This window comes from Meriones unguiculatus, chromosome 17, assembly GCF_030254825.1.
Source record: "Meriones unguiculatus strain TT.TT164.6M chromosome 17, Bangor_MerUng_6.1, whole genome shotgun sequence".
Lineage (NCBI taxonomy): Eukaryota > Metazoa > Chordata > Mammalia > Rodentia > Muridae > Meriones > Meriones unguiculatus.
The window spans coordinates 13,221,885-13,243,502 of NC_083364.1; the positions used below are offsets into that span (position 1 = coordinate 13,221,885).

At 45.0% G+C, this 21,618-nt stretch overlaps 1 protein-coding gene across 1 annotated transcript in view; it reads right to left on the minus strand.

Moving 5' to 3' along the window:
* The window catches only part of LOC132648703 (ribitol-5-phosphate xylosyltransferase 1-like), a 54,730-nt gene that overhangs the window by 510 nt on the left and 32,602 nt on the right, over positions 1-21,618 (minus strand). Inside the window, exons 2-4 of the mRNA XM_060370910.1 lie at positions 8,834-8,936; positions 4,910-5,224; positions 2,566-2,736 (exon numbers count right to left, since the gene is read on the minus strand). Of these exons, the coding sequence (XP_060226893.1) occupies positions 2,566-2,736; positions 4,910-5,224; positions 8,834-8,936 (589 nt within the window). The remainder of the gene's footprint in view (positions 1-2,565; positions 2,737-4,909; positions 5,225-8,833; positions 8,937-21,618) is intronic.

The following is a 21,618-nucleotide window of genomic DNA, read 5'->3' on the forward strand; positions in this document are numbered from 1 at the left end:
AAAATGTGAACACATCATAGAGATGATAAATATGAGAGGAATTGAAAATGTTGGACCAAACACATTTCATAAAACTTCTTGAAGGCTTGGGGGTGTGGGTATAGCCCAGCTGCTAGAACTCAGACCTAGTATTGATCATCATCTATCCATAAACTGGGTATATAATTCCCTAATTCTACAAGTTGGGAGGCATAGGAAGAATCAGGAGTTTAACATCATCCTAGGCTAAATACCGAGTTTGAGGCCAGCCTGTGCTACATGAGACTGCCTAAAACAAGTTTTTTGTTTTGAACATTTGAAAATAATCTGAACATTTTATTGCTGTATATTTAAAAATATCCGGTGATCAATCTTCGAATGGGTATATTCATTCAGTCCGTAATTCCCAAGTGTTTAGTTCTCTCGTCTTACTCTGATGCAGCTGTGCTGTATCCAGTGGTGGGCATTAGGTCTTTGAGTTAAGTCAGGACATTTTCTAGAAAGTCTGATGCCCTGTGAGGAAAAGCACAGAGGGGCTTCTGGAGTGACAGAGCTGCATTTTCGTATGGGTGATTACTGAATGTTTCACTGCCAAGGGCTCAGAATCAAGAGCTGTATGTGAACAGGCAGGCTAGTGCAGAAGAGTAGAGAAGAGTAGAGTGGGGAAGAGTAGAGAATAAACAAAGATGAAGGTCATGCTTGTGCTTGTTATGCCCAAGAACTGGTAGGGAGGCCAGCAAGGTGGAAGTAGAGGAACTGAGGTGAACAGTCAAAAACTATAAAGTCTGCTCACAGAAGACTGACCTGTAGTGTTCTGATGAGGGAACGACATAAGCAATAAACATTTTAACATTCAATCTGGCTGTGGTCTTGAGAATGGAATGAATATATAGGCCACATACATGCAAAAGCTGAGCCTGGCATTCTTTTCCATTTGTATTCTCTTAGTGAAATAAGCACCAGTCTCTAAAGGGAAACTGAGGAGGTGTCAAGAGGTTAGGACAGAAGGTATAAAGCAGTCTTTGAGGACAAAGGGGGAATAATTTAGGAAATAGATGAGTGATGGGTTCTTCAGCTTTCAAACTGTCTAAACTTATGCACAGCTGCGTGAGTATGGCTATGGAGTGGGCAGAAAGGGAGACTAGACAGGTAGGGTTTGCTAGATGGGGGAATTAGAAAGGGGAACATATATGCAGGGCTGGTTGACTGTAGAATTTAAGCCGTGTAATTCAGAAGTTGATACAGGGACAGGAAGAACAATCAGGGGATAGTAAAAACCATGTTGTAAATTCCAGCTGAACTGTGGAGTCCCATTACAGAGAATGAGTTAGAATGGCAAGATAGGATGGTTACCAACAGAAATGCTAGAACTCGAGGTCGTGGAGAGACCTTGTGGTATGTGAAATGCAAGTGGTCATTTAGGAAATGACCATAACAGGAAATGGCTGAGCGAAGCCTATGATCTATGAAGGGGAGCAAGGAAAGAAACCTTATACCAAGGTGATGGAAGGATTGCCTAGACTTAGAAGTCACCAAGAATTCAGACAAGACTGGTGTCAGCCAGAGGGGCACTGGAGCTCCAGTCTTTAAGGAATCAGGGAGGTAAGGTGAAGGTGAAGGCTCAGGGCTACAGAGTTCCAGTTACACACACTGGCATGAGACTGAGAACTGGTGTTTCGGGTGCCGAAGGACAGAATGGTCTAGAAGCAGCAGGAGCACAGAGGGTACTACCTGACCTCTAGCTAAGCTCAACCAGAACCATTTTATTAGTGCTTTTTCTTCCAGCAATACTTTCCTCTCTCATACCACCTCTCACTCACCAGCCCTTCAGCTGCTGTGTAAGCACCCCCTGTGCCTTATGTCCTTTGCTTTGGCTCCCCTCTCTAAATGGACCCTGCTGACTCCTGTGCCCTCTTCAGTCCTGTATATAATGTAGCCCTCCACCTGGTGCTCTCCTTCGCTCCTTGAAAACAAATGTTCTACCCTCTACCTCAGTCCTCTCTGTGGCCTTCTTGTCTTTAATTCTTTTCTTACACGGCATTACCATCTCCTGACACACACTGTTTTACTTGTCTCCTCCAACAAGTGCTATGAGGGCACTGTTTTTGTTTTGTTTTTACTGTTATTATGAGTAAGATGGTTTCTGGCATTTGCCAGTTGTTTGGTAACTCAGAGTAAATGAATTTAATACAATTACATTAACAGTAATTGTATTAAATTCATAGTAATTAGTGATATCCATCTAGAAGGCTATTTCTGTCACAATTAAAAAATAAATTTCTAGATCTAGAAGCATATGTTTTAGGCATCCATTCCCTGGCCACTCAGCTTTATACTCCATGTGTTTATTTAATAGCAAAAGAAATTATTGCAAAATGACTTCCATTACTCCATCAATACTTTCTTCCTGAGTATAATGGGAAAGACTGGAGAAAAGCCAGTTTCCTAAGTTTTAGTTACTGCTGTACCTTCAGACAGGAGGCTGGAATAAGCAGTTACCATTGTTTCTCTGGAAACCTATTTGTACACAAGGTGACATTCGGATTGGAGAGCAACAGGAAGGAACCATGCAAACATTGAACTTACTGCTCTCTTGCAGAAACCCAACAAAGTTTACCACCTCCATCTTGTTTCAAAATGTTCATTAGTGCTTGTCTTGATGAGTTTTCATAGACAGTTCCTAAAAAATTACATATGTAGGGCCTCTCATCATGCATCATCGACGTGCTGGCTTCAACCACGGGAAACTTTCTGTATCTATAAAAGCAAGTAATGAAGTACTATATGGTAGGATGCCCCACAGCTTGGCTTGTTAAGCCATGTGTTAAGGACAATGGTTTCTAAGCACATTGTACACCACAGACATAAAGAGTCCTATTTGTCCACTAAAAAGAAAATGTACTGTTATAATCATGAACTCTGAAAAGTTAATTTCAAAAAAAAATCCATAGAATAAAACAATGAATAAAACCTGTGTTGGTATGACGTTCTTTTGAAATGTATACACCTTACCCTTGTTCATTCCAATGCTGATTTCTCCCCGCCCCCCAACTGTCTGGTTTCAATCCGGATATTGCCTTGTAATTACTTATTTTAAGCATCCTGTCTCAACTGTGTGTAAACAGGCCAAAATAAAGAAATTAGACACAATGTTGTGCTGGGAGGAGCCACAAGACAGGAAAAAGGGAGGAGCCAGAGGGCAGTGGGAGGAGAGGAGAGGTAGGAAAGAGAGCTGGAGGACAGATTGTGGAACTACAAGGGGATGGACTGGACATATTTCACAAAAAGCAAGTATAACGTGGGAAATCTAAATGTTAGGAAACCATGAGGGCTTGGAGGTTTAGGATGGAGTAATTATTGCCCAGCACTGTGTTCTAGGTTAACTAAATAAACCCAGTGTCTGTGTGTTGATTTGGTTATACAGCTGCTTAGGACTAACAGCAGTGTCACTAGAAGATATATTAATCACCACTTACAACAAACCTGTTATTATACAGAGGAGGCTCATTCCACTGGCACTGGTTTGCAAATAAATGTGTGCCTGTAGTCTATGCTGTACACAAGATTATTATGGCATTTTGGGTCAAATAACTTTTTGTTTGAAAGAGTGCCATAGACTGCACCATGTTTAATAACATTCCTGGGCTCTACCCCCTTGACACCAGTTGTTATAATTCCCCCTCTTCAGTTGAGACAACCAAAAGGTTTCCAGATGCTACCCAATGTCTCCTCATCAGGAACACGGTGAGGCTGGCAACACCAGAATTACTATGCTTCTGTCTTCTATTAGGTGAGTAGGTGATGTCATACAATGTGGAAAAAGTATAAATATTTCTACAAATACAGGCACTTTTCAATAAATAGATTTTTCTGAAGGTTGGGTGTACTTACAAAGTTTTTGAAATTTTAAGGATGGTCCCAGCCTAAACCTGTTCGCCTGGAATGTTGTCCATGTAGGGGTGGGAATACCTGTCCCTGGCATTTCTCTAGTGACATCTGTACAGCTAAAGCAGTCTGAATCTACAAATGGTGGTAACCAGTGACATAATAACAAATGTCGGATTTAATTCTATCAGTGAGATGATTCACTTCATCAACAAATATCTGAGTACCTACTGTGTATAAGCATTATTTTAAAATTTCCTGTTTTTTATTTATGTGTATATAAGTATATTTGTGTGCCTGCTTGTCTCCATGTGTAGCCAAGCACCCACAGACTTCAGAACAGGGATTCAGAGCCTTGGAACTGTAATCACACATGGCTATGTGACACAGCTTGTGGGTGCTTAGAACTGAATCTGAGTTTCCTATATGAGCAGTAATTGTTCTTAACTGCTGAGCCACCTCTATAGCCCATTTCTACAGAACTATTTTAAATCAGGGAAGAAAACTCCTGACCTCAGAAAGTTTATATACTACTGAGAGCCTATCTCTTACTACTAAAATCTATCCACAGAAAGTTTAAAAAATGTTTTCCATTTTTTTTTAAACTGGAGGATGATTATATATTGAAGACCCTAAACTATCATTTAAGTTTTTTACAGTTGAGATTAACATCAAGTCAGCCAATTACAAACACAAGGGAAGTCTATACAGTATATAAAAATATTGCCACAACAGTATTTGTTTTCATTAGATGTATGGCTCTGTCTTTGTTCATTCTCTGGTAAACATCTCCTCGGGACACTAATAAGCTTAAAATTTTATCCTATATCCATTTTTAGAACAAACAAGTACTCTTCAGTTCTCCTCAGAAGATGGTAAAATACAACAAAGCAGTTACTATTGCCACTGAGGCTCGAGGCCACTCTTTTTGATGGTAGGAAAGATAGGCCTGCTTCATCACCAGTGAGCTTACTGCCATTTAAAACACCATCTTCCCTGTTCTGTTCAGAAAACCCGAGGGATGCCTTTCTTATCTTGTACTTACGTTGCTACACCTAAAGGCCACTGGAAAACATCTGCGCCATTAATCCAAGGGCTGTCGTATGTTATGAAAAGCAGGTCCACAAAGCCTCCATTTCTTTTGAGGAACTGCATTATCCAGTCATTGTCACAGTATTCATTTCTAAGCAAGACAACAGCCAGATGCTGAAGTTTCTGGGTTTGCATTAAATTCTGTGCATAAAGTAACCACTGGGTGGCATGGAAGATCTTTGCTTTTTCTCTTCCATTTAACACAAGGACCACATTGTCCATGTCTATGGAGGAGTACCCTGGAACCACACCCGGGCCAGTGATGAAGCTGTCGAAAACACCACACCACAAGCAAGAGATAAACAAAACTGAACAAAGGAAATTTCAATGGTTTTATATAAAATCTAGAATAAGATTTAATTAATATTATCTTTGGCAGTGCAATTTGTATAATGCAAGTTCTTCTGAGCAAGTGGGACAGAATAATAGAAAGCTTTGGATGTAGAAATTCAGCTAGTATATGAGCGTGGACTCTCATTTCTTCACTGAAGGCAAGGCAGTAAGATACAATGTAAAGGAAAGCATCAAGCTTCAGGAGATTCTGACAATAATTAAAAGGATTTGTGTGCATGCCTGCCAAGGTGTTCCTGTGACATCCAGAGGACTTTTGGAGAAGTTGGTTCTCTCCTTCCACCATGCAGACCTTGGGGTTGAATTCAGGTTGTCTGAGTTAAGGGCAACCACTTTTACCTGGCAACTCATCTTACCAGCCCTTAAAGGATAATTTTATGTAAATATGAAAGTACATAAAAATAAGTATTGAAAAATACTTATATATCTTCCATCAGTAGAAATATAAAAATTTGAGTGAAATTATACATTAAACTCCTAATAGCAATTCTCTAGTGAAGAATAAAAAGAGTAGGAAACAAAGAAAAGGCTTTTATTGGAAACAATTCTGTTAGGAGGAAAGTTAAACATAGAGAATTCCTGACAGCTGAGATATATTAAGTCTGAGTGGTTAGCAAGTGGGAGAATGTTGTATTTTCTTCTTTGCAATATATTTTTAAGAGTCTTCATAAAAGGAATAGACATGCTCCATAACTCACACTGTCATCCGCTGCCCCAAGCAATCACTGCTACCGAAGTGTTCTGAACTTTGGGAGTCAAAGTGCAAGGGAATGAGCAGTTGGGAAGTGAAAACAGTGAGTGTGGACAACCATTCTAAAATTCAGGATGATGATCAACGGAAAGTAGTGGGGGAGGAAAATGAAGGAGAGAGAGGCAGCACCTGACAGAACATGGTCTGAGAAGAGAAGGATGGAATGCACAGAACATCCTGGAGTAGGGAGATCACCTCCTAGAGAGCTCAGGGTGAGGGAAGGCCATGAGAGAGAAGGGGTAAAGATGCCTGAGCATCTAGTTAAGGGAGAGAATTACGGATGCCCTCATTCTTGGTGTGCTAGGAATAAGAATGTGCGCCCCACTCCCTGTCCATGTGGCGCTGGGAACCAAAGCCAGATGTGTGCATGTTCAGTGAGAGTTCTACCAACTGAGCTGTATTTCCAACCCCTAGCTACTACACTTAAAACAGGAAAATTTCCTACTATACACTAACATTACAAAAATAAGGCTTGTGTATGAGTAGTATAATGTACAGAGTGAGTGCTGTGTTCTAATCATCTAAGGTTATTACTGATAATCCATTAACTGAAAATAATCATGTACAGAATTCTAATTTGCTCTTGTGGGTTACTCAGCATATGTGTAAGCATCAGAACTTACAATTTTCAATATATTTTTCTACCGCTTGCCTCAACTGAAAAATGTCTTCAGAGTAACCACTTCCATATAGAAAGCACAGAGGAATCATTTCAGTCCGAAGTAACTGTGCAAACAGTATAGTTTGGAATTCACAAAGTCAGTACCAGTGTAAGTTGACTGAGACTACAACTTACGATTCCATAAGACTTCATTAATTTTGGATACATTATCTACTACTTTTCATTGTTTAATAGGGTATTTTAAAAGTCTGTCAAAGAACTTGACTACAAAGTTCTCTAAGAGGAAAGAACACGGTTTCTTCCATGATGACGTAAAATCTTGCATACAAACCTCAGAAAGGCAAACTGGGCTTAGCCTTTCTTGGTGGTAGTTAACGATGTTTTCTATCACTGTGGTAATACCAAGTAATTATAAGCTTAAGGATGACACGCATGACTGTGCCTTCAGGGAAGAAATGAGAGTCTCACATATTCCATTCTATAGACTAGTTGAATTCCAGAAACTTCTCTGCAGTGTTAGTCCACTGACATGTTCACCTCTCAACTACAAACACAGAGAGCAATTAATGCATGCAATAGACATTCACTTTTTTTTTGGACTGGCCATTGAACCCAAGGTGTTACACATTCTATGACAGCCTTCCTGCCACTAAGATCCACTTACTCTTTCAAGGAGTGAAATCTAACTAGTGTGAAGTTTAGGAGTATACACACAACCTACAATGAGATTAGAACAATGAGGCTAAATACCTGTTTACACTGCATGTATGATTCCTCTGAGAGAGTCAGGCAATGACAGCTAGGGAGATAGCTGAGTTGGCAAAGTGCTTGTGCCGTGAGCATGAGGACCTAAGGACAATTCTTGAACTAAGATAAAAGGCTGATGTCGTGACGGAGAGGCAGATCCCTGGTGCTCACTGTCCAGACAGCCTAGCCTATTCACTAAGCTTCCACGAGAAACCTTTTCTCAAAACCAGCTGGTTGCTGCAGGCTGCCGAGGTGGGTATGTGGGCACACATGTGAACATAAGTTTGAAGAGAGAAGTGGTGGGTTGTACAGAGAAGGAAATGGAGGGGAGAGAATGCAGGTTGAACTGGATCATGTATTCATGATCTAACATGTATTCATGTCCTCATGTACTAAATTATGATGTACACCTGTTCCCAGCACTGAGGAGGCAGAGGCAGGCAGACTGTTGTGAGTTTGAGGCCAGCCTGGTCTACAAAGCAAGTCCAGGGCAGCCAAGGCTACACAGAAAAACACTGTCTTCAAACAACAATAACAAAAACCAAGTAAATATGTAAAAACAACTAATATTTATTTCCATTAAAAGCCAACTGGAAACAGTACCTTCATGATAAAACTATGTTTTTTCTAATTAAAATCATCTTAATTCTATTTGAAACTTAAGAAATTACACAGTGATAAGTAAGTTAAATAAAAGTAAAACCCTTGAAAGTGTTGGTAATGCACTGTTTTTTTAGAATCTAAAAATCAAAACAGAAACAGTTTTGAATTTTGGAAAAAAAGGGAGCCTATATAATTACGTAAATCATAGTAGATATGACATAAAATGTTTTAATAAGTAAAAGTTGGACTCTGAGTATTTCCAGGTTAACCTAACTAGGAATAAAAGAAAATCATGAAAGTAATGTTTACTTTCGTCCTCTAAGGCATAGACCATTGTGTTCATTTACCAGTCAAGTGTATAAAATGTGGAACATGAAGTTTTCCATATCATCAGCTAAAACCAACATGGAAATAAGACTCCCCAGGATTTATTTACAGACTTTTAATTTCTTTCTTCTCTGCACTGGGGACTGACCCCGGGGCCTGGCACATGCCAGGCAACTCATCTGCCACTCAGGCAGGTCTCCAGCTTTCCCTCCAAAATTACCTTGAAATGTCTAATTTAATAAGAAAACGTTTACTAAAGTGTAAGCAGGACCTATTTATTTTTTTATTCATTCCCAGGATTGATTTCTGTCTTCTTCCCAAGCTGAAGCATAAAGATATAAAACAGGTTTATAAAAGTATATATATACTGTGCATACTATATGATAAAATATAGAGCATTCTTATGAGAGTACATTCCCTCCGGTAGGTCCATGAGACGTCACGCGGCAGGCAAGGTCAGTGTTGTCTAACAGTACCTGTACTGTGTTCTTTCTACAATCAACTGTCCTTCCCTCCATTGCGCAGTCATGTCCGGGGGATCAAGAGTGCCTTCGAAAACATGTTCCCACAGATACAAAACTGGTAGTCAAAGCACAAAACCAGACACATCTGTTGTTTAGCCGTTTTAGAATGTTAGGAAAATGAATGTTTTATTCTTTTCTCTTTTGACTCTGAGCTGAGACGTTTCTCTCCATGTTCGGTTGCAGGCGGTGACCAAGACATTCCTCGGTCACCTATCGCAACTTACTGTATGTGGGGTAGACTTCAGTGGCTGTAGTTGTAAAGATGACAGGACATTTTACTCATACAGAGGAACCCCAAATGTCACTGAACCCTGGCTACCCATCATATTCTGAAGCAAAATGTATATTATAAACTAAAATACCATCATTATTAGAATTAATTTAATATTGTGACTGGAGAGACTAAATGTCTTGTGCTGAAGCCACAAGTACACCAAAGCATTCAGTGTGTCAAGAGGATAGATATCACCTCCTCATTTGATCAAAGGTCCTTGAAGGCATGATCTGCTCTGCAAGCTGACACTTCATCCTGTCTCCTAAGGGCAACCACGATGCTTTGTTTTGTTACATGAGGTAACATTAATATGCAGGCCTACAACCTCTGAGAACCCCTTGTCAGTTATTTTGAAAGATATTCTTTGGTCCATTTCCATTATGCCATGCTGTTAAAGCCACACTAAAAACCAGTGTGAAAATGTGGGCCATTGTATAAAACATCCAAATGTGTTAGGCTAAATAATGCCCCGCTTCTCCAGGTCATACCGTAATCTCTAGATCCTGTGACTATTGTCTTACACAGCAGAGTGTCTCAATGTGACCTAGCTGCTGAGATGCAGAGCCTTCCAGAGACAGACTCCCTCCTTGAGGTAGGGAGAAGATGTAACGTTCTCAATCGGTACACAGGCAGTTCACTACAGCAGCCTCAGCAAACTGTGCTATGTGGGTAGAACATGGTACCTGGAAGGCAGGTGCCACTGTAACAAACAGTTACATGTGTAAGGGGCTTGGAAACTGGGAAATGGGGGAGCTGGAAGAACTCTGAAGAGTAACTTTTTTTTAATTTTATTTTTATAAGCAAAGTCTACTTTAGATTGCCTGAAACAGACTGCAGAATAATTCAGATGCTCACAGTTCATTTAGTGAGCAAGACTCAGAAGACAGCAAGGAACACAGTAGAGAAAACCTACATTGCCTTAAGGACACACTCACTGAAACTGACTTCGTTAAAGGAAATACACAATCTAGCAAATTCCACACCAGGACAGGACACAGTTTATACTGTCTTCTCAAGCTTTTCCTCTTACACTGACTTACCAATGGCTGCTTTGCCCTACATTTGTACACTGTGTTCGTGTTTCTCTTATGTGGGCTTGTTTAATATTTGCAGATGATCTTCTGGGCTCCTCCAAGGGGCTTGGGTCACTTTTCCAGCCCCACCCCCTGCAGCTCCAGCAGGCTTGTCTTCTTAGCTCCAGAAGGCTACATTCCATTGCTGTTGCTCTTCTTGGTGGTAATCTTATGTTACTGCAACTGGGATGGACTTCCCCAATAGCCTCTCAAAGGCTCTCTGCATGGTCCCTTTAATCCTGGGTCTTCAACTGCTGGTGAGGCTGCACCTTCACCAGTGGCCTCTCCTGGCTTCCTACAGAGCCAAGTCTCAGCTGATCTCCACACTCCATCATGCTTTCAAAACCAGTATCACCTGGGTGACTCGTACACTACCAAGTTCTGTTGCCAACAGCCTTGGCCACCTCTGGAACACAGCACCTGTGTGTTGACCCCGAGAAAACACTTTCCAGAAGGCTTTACGTTAATGATGCTGGGCTCTTAAGCGCTGCTAGTTCCTCAGCTGAGGCTGACCAGCACTGATTGTCTCAGTCACACAAAGCTTTCTCTTCAACGGTGCTGGTCTTTTGTTAATCACAGCTGATTCTTCAGCTCCAGCTGTACAGACACCACAGATTCCTCACACAAATGGCCCAGCAGAGTCTTTGCTTTCCTCTGAAACTTGACAAGCCAGGCCTCTATTGTCAGCACCGCTCTCAACATCCTTATCTTCCAAGATCCAGCAGCTGCCCACTAAGCTGTCAACACTCAATGGTTTTTTCATCCAAAGTTTTAAGTCCTTCTGCAATCCTCCCAAAACATCACGGTCAGCTCGGTCTCACAGCAACACCCCACAATCCTGGTACCAACTTGTCTTAGTTAGGGCTGCTATTACTACAATGAAACACTGTGACCAACAAGAAAGTCAGGGAGGAAAAGGTTTATTTGACTTACATATCACTGAAGGAAGTCAGGACGGGAACTCAAGCAGGGCGGGGACCTGGAGGCAGGAGCTGATGCAGAGGCCATGGAGGGGTGCTGCTTACTGGCTTGCTCCTCATGGCTTGCTCAGCCTGCTTTCTTATAGAACTAGGACCATCAGCACCATTCAGAATTGGCTGGGCCCTTCCTCATCAATCACTAATTAAGAATATGACCTACAGCTGTATCTTATGGATCAATTGAGGCTCCCTCCTTTGAGATGACTCTAGCTCATGTTAACAAAAGACTAGCCAGGACAGATACCAAGGGACCTTGGGGATCTTCCTGCCTCTGCCTTTCCATCCCTGGGATTACTGTGTCCCGGGACAGAACTGGGACCTTTGGACCTTGTTCTTCTTTGCAAGCACTTTACTGCTCGAGCCTTTTCTCCAGCCTGGATCTTCTAATGTCTTTCATTAAACTCTTTATTTATATGCATTTTGGATCTTTTTGTTTCATTTTTTATTTTTTTCGTGTGAATTTAGTTATTTTCTATTGTGATTTCTGAGAAACCTGCGCAGTTAGACAGTTTAACTGTGTAGCTCACATAGCTATTCTTTGTTGTCAACTTGGCTACATCTGGAATGAACAAAAGCCAAGGTTCTGGGTACACCTGTAAGGGACTTTTCTTAATTGAATCACTCCAAGTGTACAGACCCACCTTTAATCTGGCCACTCCTTATGGTGGGAGCCCATACAAAGGAGGTGAAAGCAGGAAGCTCTCTCCTTGCCTGCTTCCCCTCACTCTCACTGGCAAGTCCACTTCTTCACTGGCATTAGAGCCTACTTCTTCCAGGATTCCAGAATATGCTGAAGACCTGCTGAGACATCCAGCCATAACCAAACAACTATTAGCCCCTTGGACACTCCTTTGGAGACAGCCATTGTTGGAATAGTCAGGCCACAGCCTGTAAGCCATCATAATAAATCCCGTTTACACTTTCCTGTACATATTCAATCTTTTAGTTCTGTTTCTTCACTGAACCCCGACTAATACAGTAGCCTAGTATGGCCCCTAACTCAGGCAATCCCTCTACCACACCCTTCCTGAGCTCTGGAATTACATGTGAGAATCAAGCATGTCTCCATCCTATTAATTTACATCGGGGACTCAATTTTCCCTCTAGGACCCACCCCAAATCCATTTCCAAAGCATAGTATGCAAATATATTCTATGTTGGTCCATTCTTTTATGATGGAAATGATCATGACTGAATATGACAGAAAGGAGGGTTTAGACCAAGCATTTTGTCTCGCTGCTGCCACTAACCACTTCTGATGGCCTGTGGGATGTGTGGCACCTCGAGCCCCTTAGTCGATAGGAATGCTGCTGGTGCTTGGGGTGCCAGGCCGAGGGTTCTCAGGTTCTTGGCCTCTTCCTCAAGAAGGAGCTAAAGCCATGCAAACATTACTTTCCTCAAAAGCTAAGTGATAGTATCGATCAGAAGGAAACATGCTGTCAAGAGTGGCAGTGGCCTGTACAAGTGAGGGTACACAGTGCCCCAGTTAGTTTGGGGCTTCCTTTTCTGGGGTTCAGGGGGAGGTTATAAGCCATTCACCAACCCTAGACTGTTCTCCCTGGGCACATATCTATCAACAAGTCAAGACTAACGCCACAGCCTGTGTATCTAGGGAAGAGGCTAGAAAAACAGGCACCCTCTCAATACCTTCTACCGAAGTGTAAGGAAAAGAGAGCCTTACCTTTGCCTTCTAGAATATGGGCAGAGATCTGCAGCTGCTAAGATATCTTTTCGTGATGCTTTGCTCTGAATACTTACTCTCCCACCTTTCACCCTGACTGTTGAGTTGCAGCTAACCGTTCGTGTCTGGCCTAACTCTTGCTGCGTTCCTTCGAGTGCTAATACAATCTTGCTAAAATAAGGGATGGGATTTAATATTTTCATCGGTATAGGCTCCTGGAATATTCATATTCTGACTACACTGTGCATCAGTCACACGGGAAACCTTAGTAGGATTCTAAGAGCAGAAAACAGTTGTCCTAATGAGAGGCTGTTTGGGGTAGGTGTTCAGAATTACCGAGATGAGTGGAAAGAAGGCCGATCCATTGTAATTGAACTGTGACTCGTGCAGCATGGAAACAGATGGACCTGAGTACAAGCCCGATGCTCTTACAGGTGAGTAGGTGAAGACAAAAAGTGTACTGAAGAAACAATTAGTTTGTAGAGATGTGTTCAATGAAAAATGTCTTGTCAGCCCCATCACTGGCACTCAGGTAGTAAAACTCTTGATGTGCTTTAGTTCTGAGCTTCACATGAGTAGACTCAACTGGAGAATTCTTTTAACCAGTCAATATTTGGAACTTATGGTGTCTTTGCTCCTCAGAATGGCCTTCGTAGCACACCTCCTCAGAGCTTACTAGAACTTCAGCATCTCAGGCTTTCCTCCGAAGAAGGACCAGATCTCCCTGTGCCCCATACGTGCATTAGTCCTGAGAAGTGTCCTCTTAAGTGTGAAGTGGTGTGTCTGAGTTTAAGACAGACTCTAAAGTACTCTGATGTTGGTTATGACGTTTCCCAGGACTGGATCCCAAACACTATCACTGAACGTGTAAGTGCAAGCACTTTGTGAGGTCAGGGGTCACTGGGAGTCCAGACAGTGCTGGACATGTGTTGAGAGTCTGATGTGTGCTGTGATGCTCCAGAGTGATCCCTAAACACAAGGGAGCATGCTGTCTTCCTCTGTTTCATTTGTAATCCGTCTGCTTGGGGGCACAAGAATGTACCCTTCCATTTGAGGGGGGTCCCAGGACGGCCCATCAGACAGGAAATTCATTAAAGCCACAATTATAGCTAAAAAGTATGTGAACTTGGCACCAACGGTGCATTTCCATTTGCTATTTTAAAATTTGTTTCAGAGTCTGGGAAGATCCGTCAGTTGGTCAAGCGCCCACCGTGAAAGCATGAGTTTGGGTCTCCAGCAAATGTAAAAAGTCCTCAGTGTGATGGAGTGAGTCTGTAGGTTCCCAGCTGGGAAGGCAGCAGGAGAACACCTGGGCCCCACGGCCTAATCAACCTAGCCAAATGGGTGCACTCCAGGTTAGGAGGGAGACCCTGACTCAAGAGCTGAGGTGGAAAGAGGCTGAGGAACACGTGATGTCAGCCTATTTCCTTCACATGTATAGATGCATATGTACACATGCAAGTACACACATAGACACACACACACACACACACACACACTGACACCATTCAATTACTCGGCACTGAAGCAAGCAATGCTTCTGTAAGTGACATTGTTTGGCCACAGGCCCTGGTGAATACCCCTACTTCCACCAGGGGTAAAGGGTCACATGGGACAGGAAGCTCTGCTTCTGGAAACTTGGACTATCCAGAGAGGGCTGGAATCTCACCAGCAGGCAAAGTTCTCATCATATACCTCTGAAGAGTGAAAAGATGTAAATTAGGAGGCTATAGAGAGAGGAGATGGCTAAGAAAACAGCCACCACAAGGTGGAGCCAAGTCACACAGGACTGATGCAGGAACCAGACTTCAGGTACCCCAGACTATAGCTGTCCACCATTTTCAAATTTGGGAGTCGGTTTGGTTCTTAAGTCTGAGAAAGATGATGGCACTGAAGGCCAGGTGAGGAACAAGATCCATCGGTATAAAGCCATGATCAGAAGTGCTCATCTTGCATGTGTGAACCTGCTTCCCAGTGGCAAGGAATTACAGGTCCACAGGAAACAGCAGACAGCGGGAAAGAAGAGTCAATCCGGGTGCAGGAAGATGTGTGCTGAAATTGCATCCTTGTTATGTCTGATTTACAGAATCTTTAGCCTCCAGATTCCATTATAGGAATATTAGGGGAATATCGGTGTCATCTTGTGGGGTTCTTGTGAGAATGTGTGCAAAATGCTCACTTTTAGCGATTAATTCCCAACTTGGAAATGTTAAGCCACAAACACTCAACATGTCATATTGATTGCTGAGTGAACACAGTGGTAGTTAATGTTGTCAACATGTGGGGGTCCAGAGGCATCCGGAGACAAACCTGTAGGCATGCCTGTGAAGGATTACCTACATGGGAAAACCCACCTTAACCTTGTATGGGGCTCTATTCCATAGGCTGGGTGCCTGGACTGAATAAAAAGCTAAGCAAAACTGACTATGAGCATTTAATTCTCTCAAGATCGAACAAAATACCCCAGGTTCCCCCTGAAATCCCTTCCCCAGGATGGACTGGAATTCAGAATAAAACCTGTTATCTCTTGTACTCTTTCTCACGGGATACCTTATCACAACTTCCAGGTAAGTTTGCATTACAGAGACCCTGGTGAAATCAAGCATGGGTAAGGCATTGTCTCTCATTTTTGAAATGTTCCCTGTTAAAGTCTGTTGAAGCTGAGTGTGGTGGTTGAGGAGAGGAGGCACCATGAGTTTGAGGGCAGCTGAGCCACACAGCATCTCTCTCAACAGGAACAGTAAGAGGCACAGATTATAGCGATGATCAAATGCAGTTGGTGTGTAGAAACTGCTCTGCTGCTGTGGCTGAGGCTGTAGGCCAATGCCTCCTGCGGTACCTATGCTGGTCTCAATCCCCAGGAGGAAGCACTCCTCCTTTCTTAGGCTCTAGATGCCTCAACTATAGGCCCGAGGTGTTCTGAATTTGTCCCCATAGGCTCTGCTGTTTGAGTGTTTAGGCCTCTTTCTGTTTGTCTCTCGGTTGCTGTCTCAGTATGGAAGCCCTCACTGCTGTTCCACCCCCATGCCTGCCTGCCACCCTGTGTGACACCGTGGTGGCCATGGACTCACCCTCTGAACCTGTGAGCAAGACCCCTTGGAAAGGCTTTCTTTTGTAAGCTGCCTTGGTCATGGTGTCTCTTTACAGCAACAGAAGAGTGACTAAGACAAGGCCTAAGCCAGAGGCCCTTCTGTTAAACAATTTTAAATAATCATCTCAATAAGAGTTTATTCCATTCCAGCGATCAAGGAAATAACACATTTTAAAGATGAGGAAACAGAGGCCTAGGCAGGTAGTGATTTTTTTCTTTTAATATACTATTTAGCAGCAGAGCTAGGATTCACCACTGAGCCCTCTGTACCTCCGACTCCGTTCTGGGATCAGGCAACAATTCCTCTTTAGTAGTTCAGTCTCTTCTCTCACATTGCTTTTCTCAGGTACAAATACGGAATAAATCCCAACAGCACCATGGGTGATAGGAATCCCAGGTCCAGGCTAGAGAGATGGCTCAGAATTTAAGAGCACTGGCTGCTTTTCTGAAGTTACTGAGTTCAATTCCCAGCAATCACATGGTGGCTCCCAACCATCTTTCGTGAGATCTGGTGCCCTCTTCTGGCCTGCTGGCACACATGCAGGCAGAATACTGCATAATAGATAAATAAATAAATCTTTTTTAAAAATGGGGTATTCACATTACCTTAAAAAAAAAAAAAAAAACAGGAAATGAAGAATTCCAGTTCCACTTAAACGAATCCCACTTAAATGTGACTTTGATTGTGACCCCCTCAGGCTGCCTGTGTCAGCTCTTGCTCTCCCCAGGCTGACCCATCATTTCTCTGCCAATTATCATTACAGGACAACAATCTCATCATGGCATTCCTCTGCTTACAAGACTCCCGGTGCTCTGCACGGCACAGGAGGGCTCCCCTGGGTGGCTCTGACATTCCTTCCTGGCTTCTGCACTGGGCATTCTGGAGCTTCTCTGGACACCAGCTATTTGGTCAGATTCACATGCCATCAGGGCAGCCCAGAACTGAGTTTCAGACCCCTTGGGCTCAGCGGTCAGTCCTAGCCCCCACCTACTTCCTAGCATCAAAAAAAATCACAGTCTAACCTCATATGCAGTACACAGAAAAACAAGTCCTTTGGGGCTGGAGCTCAGCTGCCAGAGGGCTTCGCTAGAATGCCCTAAAGCCTGGGTTTGTTCCCCAGAACTACAGAAAACCAGATGTGGAGGCATCTGCCTATAATCTCACCATTTAGTGGGTAAAAACAGAGGCATCAGGACTTCAAGGTCATTCTTTCCTACTTTGCAAATTTGGGGCCATCGTGGCCTCATGAGATCTTGTCTCAATAAACAAGTTCAAGGCCAGCCTGGTCTACATGAGACCTGATGTCCAAAATAAAAGAGCCTTACTCTTACATCCTATTCTGATATAGAACAGAATATCGCTAAAAATTAAATTGAGGCAATTAGCAAGTTAAAAAATGCCAGCTCAGTGCACCTGCATATGTTTAAAAATGTGAAGTATTTTTTGTCTTCTATCATACCTAAACTTTGAGTGGATCTCTGGAAAAGCTGCAGAGTGATGGGTGGGAGGTGGGGTAGAGAGGTGGAGGAGGGGTGGTGATGGCTCAGGAATAGTTTTGCATGTATGAGGCCTTGGTTAATCCTCCACCACTGCAAAGTAACAATCAATTGTTGAAGAGCTGTTTTTCTATAACACCTTATTCCCCAACCTGCCTCACGCTCAGTCTGCTTTTCCTCCCGTCCATCTCCCCAAGTCCTGAACTTGGATGACACTATTATTCCCACAGCCTGCAACTCTTTATTTATGCAATACACGGTTAAGATACTTCAGGACAGCTGACTAACGCCAACTCCCCGGTCTTGGCTTATGTTTGTTCACCTACTAAGGGAGCAGTCTAAAAGTCTCTCAGACCCTTAGATCTTGCAGTGAAAACATTTTGGCATCAGACACGCCTTTGCTATATATCACTCAGCATTTGATACACTGGTTGAGAGTAGCCAGAAAAGGTCCTAAAGGGTAAACACAGCCGGATGAAAGCCAGCGACACCTAAGTATGACCAATGCCAAGTATACCGCTCTTTCCCTGTCATCCTAGTATCTGAGCTACATCTGGGATCCAGAGGGCGATGGTGCTAAGGCAGTTTTCCTCCCTGCCTCAACTGGACAGCTTTGCCCTCTTGTGCTTTTTGACAGGCAGGTCCTTCACAATCCAATGTTCAGTTGCCTCCTGGGGTCTAGCATCTTGGATTCTTTAAGGGCGACACCAGACTCTGGACTTCCTCCACTGGAAAAAACTGTCCAGAACCCACACAGAAGGCGTCAAGAAAGTCCGTTCCTAGGTTCAGAGGAGTCTTCGGGCAAAGACCACCTCTTGGAGCCCAGGAGGAGCAAGGCTCAGCGAGCTCCGCCCAGGGCGGTACCGCTGGTGCGCGGGCCCCACTCTGGTTGGCCACAAGGGGCCTCCATCTTCCAGGACGAGCTCAGAGCTGGGACCGGGGCGAGGGCGGGGAAAGGGTCGGCCCGGAGTGCGGTCCCCTTGGGCGATAGGGCCTCGCCTCGCCGAAGTGCCGGGGGCCGGGGCAGCCGCGGCCTTCCTCCAGGCGCCAATAGCGCAGGGCTGAGCGCGCGCTGAGGGCTGGGCGGCCGTTGGCGGGGGCGCGGCTCCGGGTGCGCGTGTGGCCGCGGCCGCCAGGAGGCAGCAGCGGCCGGTAGGCGGCGGAGACCAAGCACAGGCGCCAGGCGACCGAGGCAGCAGAGGACCCTCGCGGCGCCGGCTCTGGAGACGCGTTCCCCGCCGGCGCTGAACCGGGCGCGTCCGAGGCGCGTCGCCGCCGCCGCCCTTCGAGCCCCGCCGATCAGACTCGCGGGGGTACGGCCATCCCTTTGGCCTGCCGGGCATCGGCAGCAGCGGCGGCGTCCTAGCCCCGGGGCTCAGACAGGAAGGGAGGAGGCGGCGGCGGCCGGCGGGGCGCGACCCCCGCGAGGGTCTCCACAATGCTGCTCGATATGGAGGAGGTACAGTACTCCAGACAGAATAAAGCCACAGCTACCGAGGCACTGTGTTGTCAGTGAGCCCAAGCATTCAACAGAACATCTTAATGTCGATGTGCAAGTGAACAGTTAGTTTGTTTTTGACACTGGTGCAAAAACAATAAAGAAAAGGTAAATTTTTTCAAGAAATGATGTTCGAATAATTAGATATCCATGAGCAAAATACTTACACTTTTTGCAGCCTATGAAAAGTTACCTTGAAGAGGACTGTAGATTAAACATAAAATTATTATAAAGTGTTTAAAAGAAACCATAGAAAATGATCTCCCTTACGTTGAGGACTGATGATAAGTTTCCATATATGACTCCAAAAGCAAAATCTCTGAAAAAAATATCTACAGCAGCAGATTGAAAGAAAATGTTAGCGAGTCATATACACGAACAATGCAAAATGTAGTCTCAGTACAAGAAAACCAATGCCTGGTGGAAAAAATGGGCAAAATATTGGAAGATATTTGTATCATTTTTTTTCTTTGATGTGAAAAACAAACAAAACAGCAGACAAAAGCAAGCTAAGAGCAGGGAGGTGTCTGTTGGGTCTTGGTTTGCAGGTCCTGGCTAGCAGGAGACCCAGCCTGCAAGGCCGGCTGTGCCAACTCGGGCGAGCGGATGGCTGGGGGTCCGGGGTGGGGGCAGCTCCTGGCCGCTTCCTCTACGGCTGCGGGGTGGACGCGGGGACCGCGCCAGCGCCGCGCACCATTGTTGAGACCCTCGGGGGGGTGGCGCCCCGCCGGCCGCCGCCGCCTCCTCCCTTCCTGCCGGAGCCCCGGGGCTGGGACGCCGCCGCCGCTGCCAAAGCCCGGCAGGCATAAAGGATGGCCATCCCTGCGCGAGTCCAATCGGCGGGGCTCGAAGGGCGACGGCGGCGATGCGCCTCGGATGCGCCAGATTCAGCGCCGGCGGGGAAAGCATCTGTGGAGCTGGCGCCGCGAGGGTCCTCTGGTGCCTTGGTCGCCCGGCGCCTGGGCTCGGTCTCCGCTGCCCACCGGCATCTGCTGCCCCCTGGCGGCCGCGGCCACACGCGCACCCGGAGCCGCACACCCGGAGCCGCGCCCCCACCTGGCAGCCCTGTCCAGCCCTAGGCGCGCGCTCACCCTGTGCTCATGGCGCCTGGAGGAAGGACGCGGCTGCCCGGGCCCCGGGCACTTTGGCGAGGTGGGGCCCTGTCGCCCCATGGGACCGCGCTCCGGGCCGACCCTTTCCCCGCCCTCGCCCCGGTCCCAGCTCCGAGCTCGTCCTGGAAGATGGAGGCCCCTTGTGGCCAACCCGAGTGGGGCCCATGCACCAGCGGTGACCGCCCTGGGCGGAACCTGCTGAGCCTTGCTCCTCCTGGGCTCTGCACTGTGGTCTGCGCCCGGAGACTCCTCTGAACCTAAAGACAGACTTTCTTAATGCCTTCTGTGTGGGCCCTCGACAGTTTTTACCAGGGGAGGAAGTCCAGAGTTGGGTGTCGCCCTTAAAGAATCCAAGATGCTAGACCCCAGGAGGCAACTGAACATTGGACTGTGAAGGAACTGCCTGTGAAAAAGCACAAGAGGGTGAAGCTGTCCAGTTGAGGCAGGGAGGAAAACTGCCTGAGCACCATCGCCCTCTAGATCCCAGATGTAGCTCAGGTACTAGGATGACAGGGAAAGAGTGGTAAACTTGGCATCAGTCACACTTAGGTGTTGCTGGCTTTCATCCAGCAGTGTTTACCCTTTAGGACCTTTTCTGGCTCCTCTCAACCAGTTTATCAAATGCTGAGTGACATATAGCAAAGGCGTGTCTCATGCCAAAATGTTTTCACTGCAATATCTAAGGGTCTGAGAGACTTTTAGACTGCTCCCTTAGCCGGTGAACAAACACAAGCCAATAACGGGTAGTCGGCGTTAGGCAGCTGTCCTGAAGTATCTTAACCGTGTATTGCATAAATAAAGAGTTGCAGACTGTGGGAATAATAGTGTCATCCAAGTTCAGGACTTGGGGAGATGGACGGGAGGAAAAGCAGACTGTGCGTGAGGCAGGTTGGGGAATAAGGTGTTATAGAAAAACAGCTCTTCAACAATTGATTGTTACTTTGCAGTGGTGGGGAAATAACCAAGGCCTCATACATGCAAGACTATCCCTGAGCCATCACTACCCCTCCTCCCTCTCTCTACCCCAGCTCCAACCCATCACTCTGCAGCCCCAGTTCATGCATTTAAAGGCTGAATAGTAAGTACTTGGACATCTATGAGAGAGGAAAATGCATTCCAAAGAAAAGACAAATTTTACCCTCTGTCACTGCAAGTAACTTTCCCAGAGATCCAATCAAAGTTTAGGTATGATAGAAGACAAAAAATACTTCACATTTTTAAACATATGCAGGTGCACTGAGCTGGCATTTTTTAACTTGCTAATTGCCTCAATTTAATTTTTAGCGATATTCTGTTCTATATCAGAATAGGATGTAAGAGTAAGGCTCTTTTATTTTGGACATCAGGTCTCATGTAGACCAGGCTGGCCTTGAACTTGTTTATTGAGACAAGATCTCATGAGGCCACGATGGCCCCAAATTTGCAAAGTAGGAAAGAATGACCTTGAAGTCCTGATGCCTCTGTTTTTACCCACTAAATGGTGAGATTATAGGCAGATGCCTCCACATCTGGTTTTCTGTAGTTCTGGGGA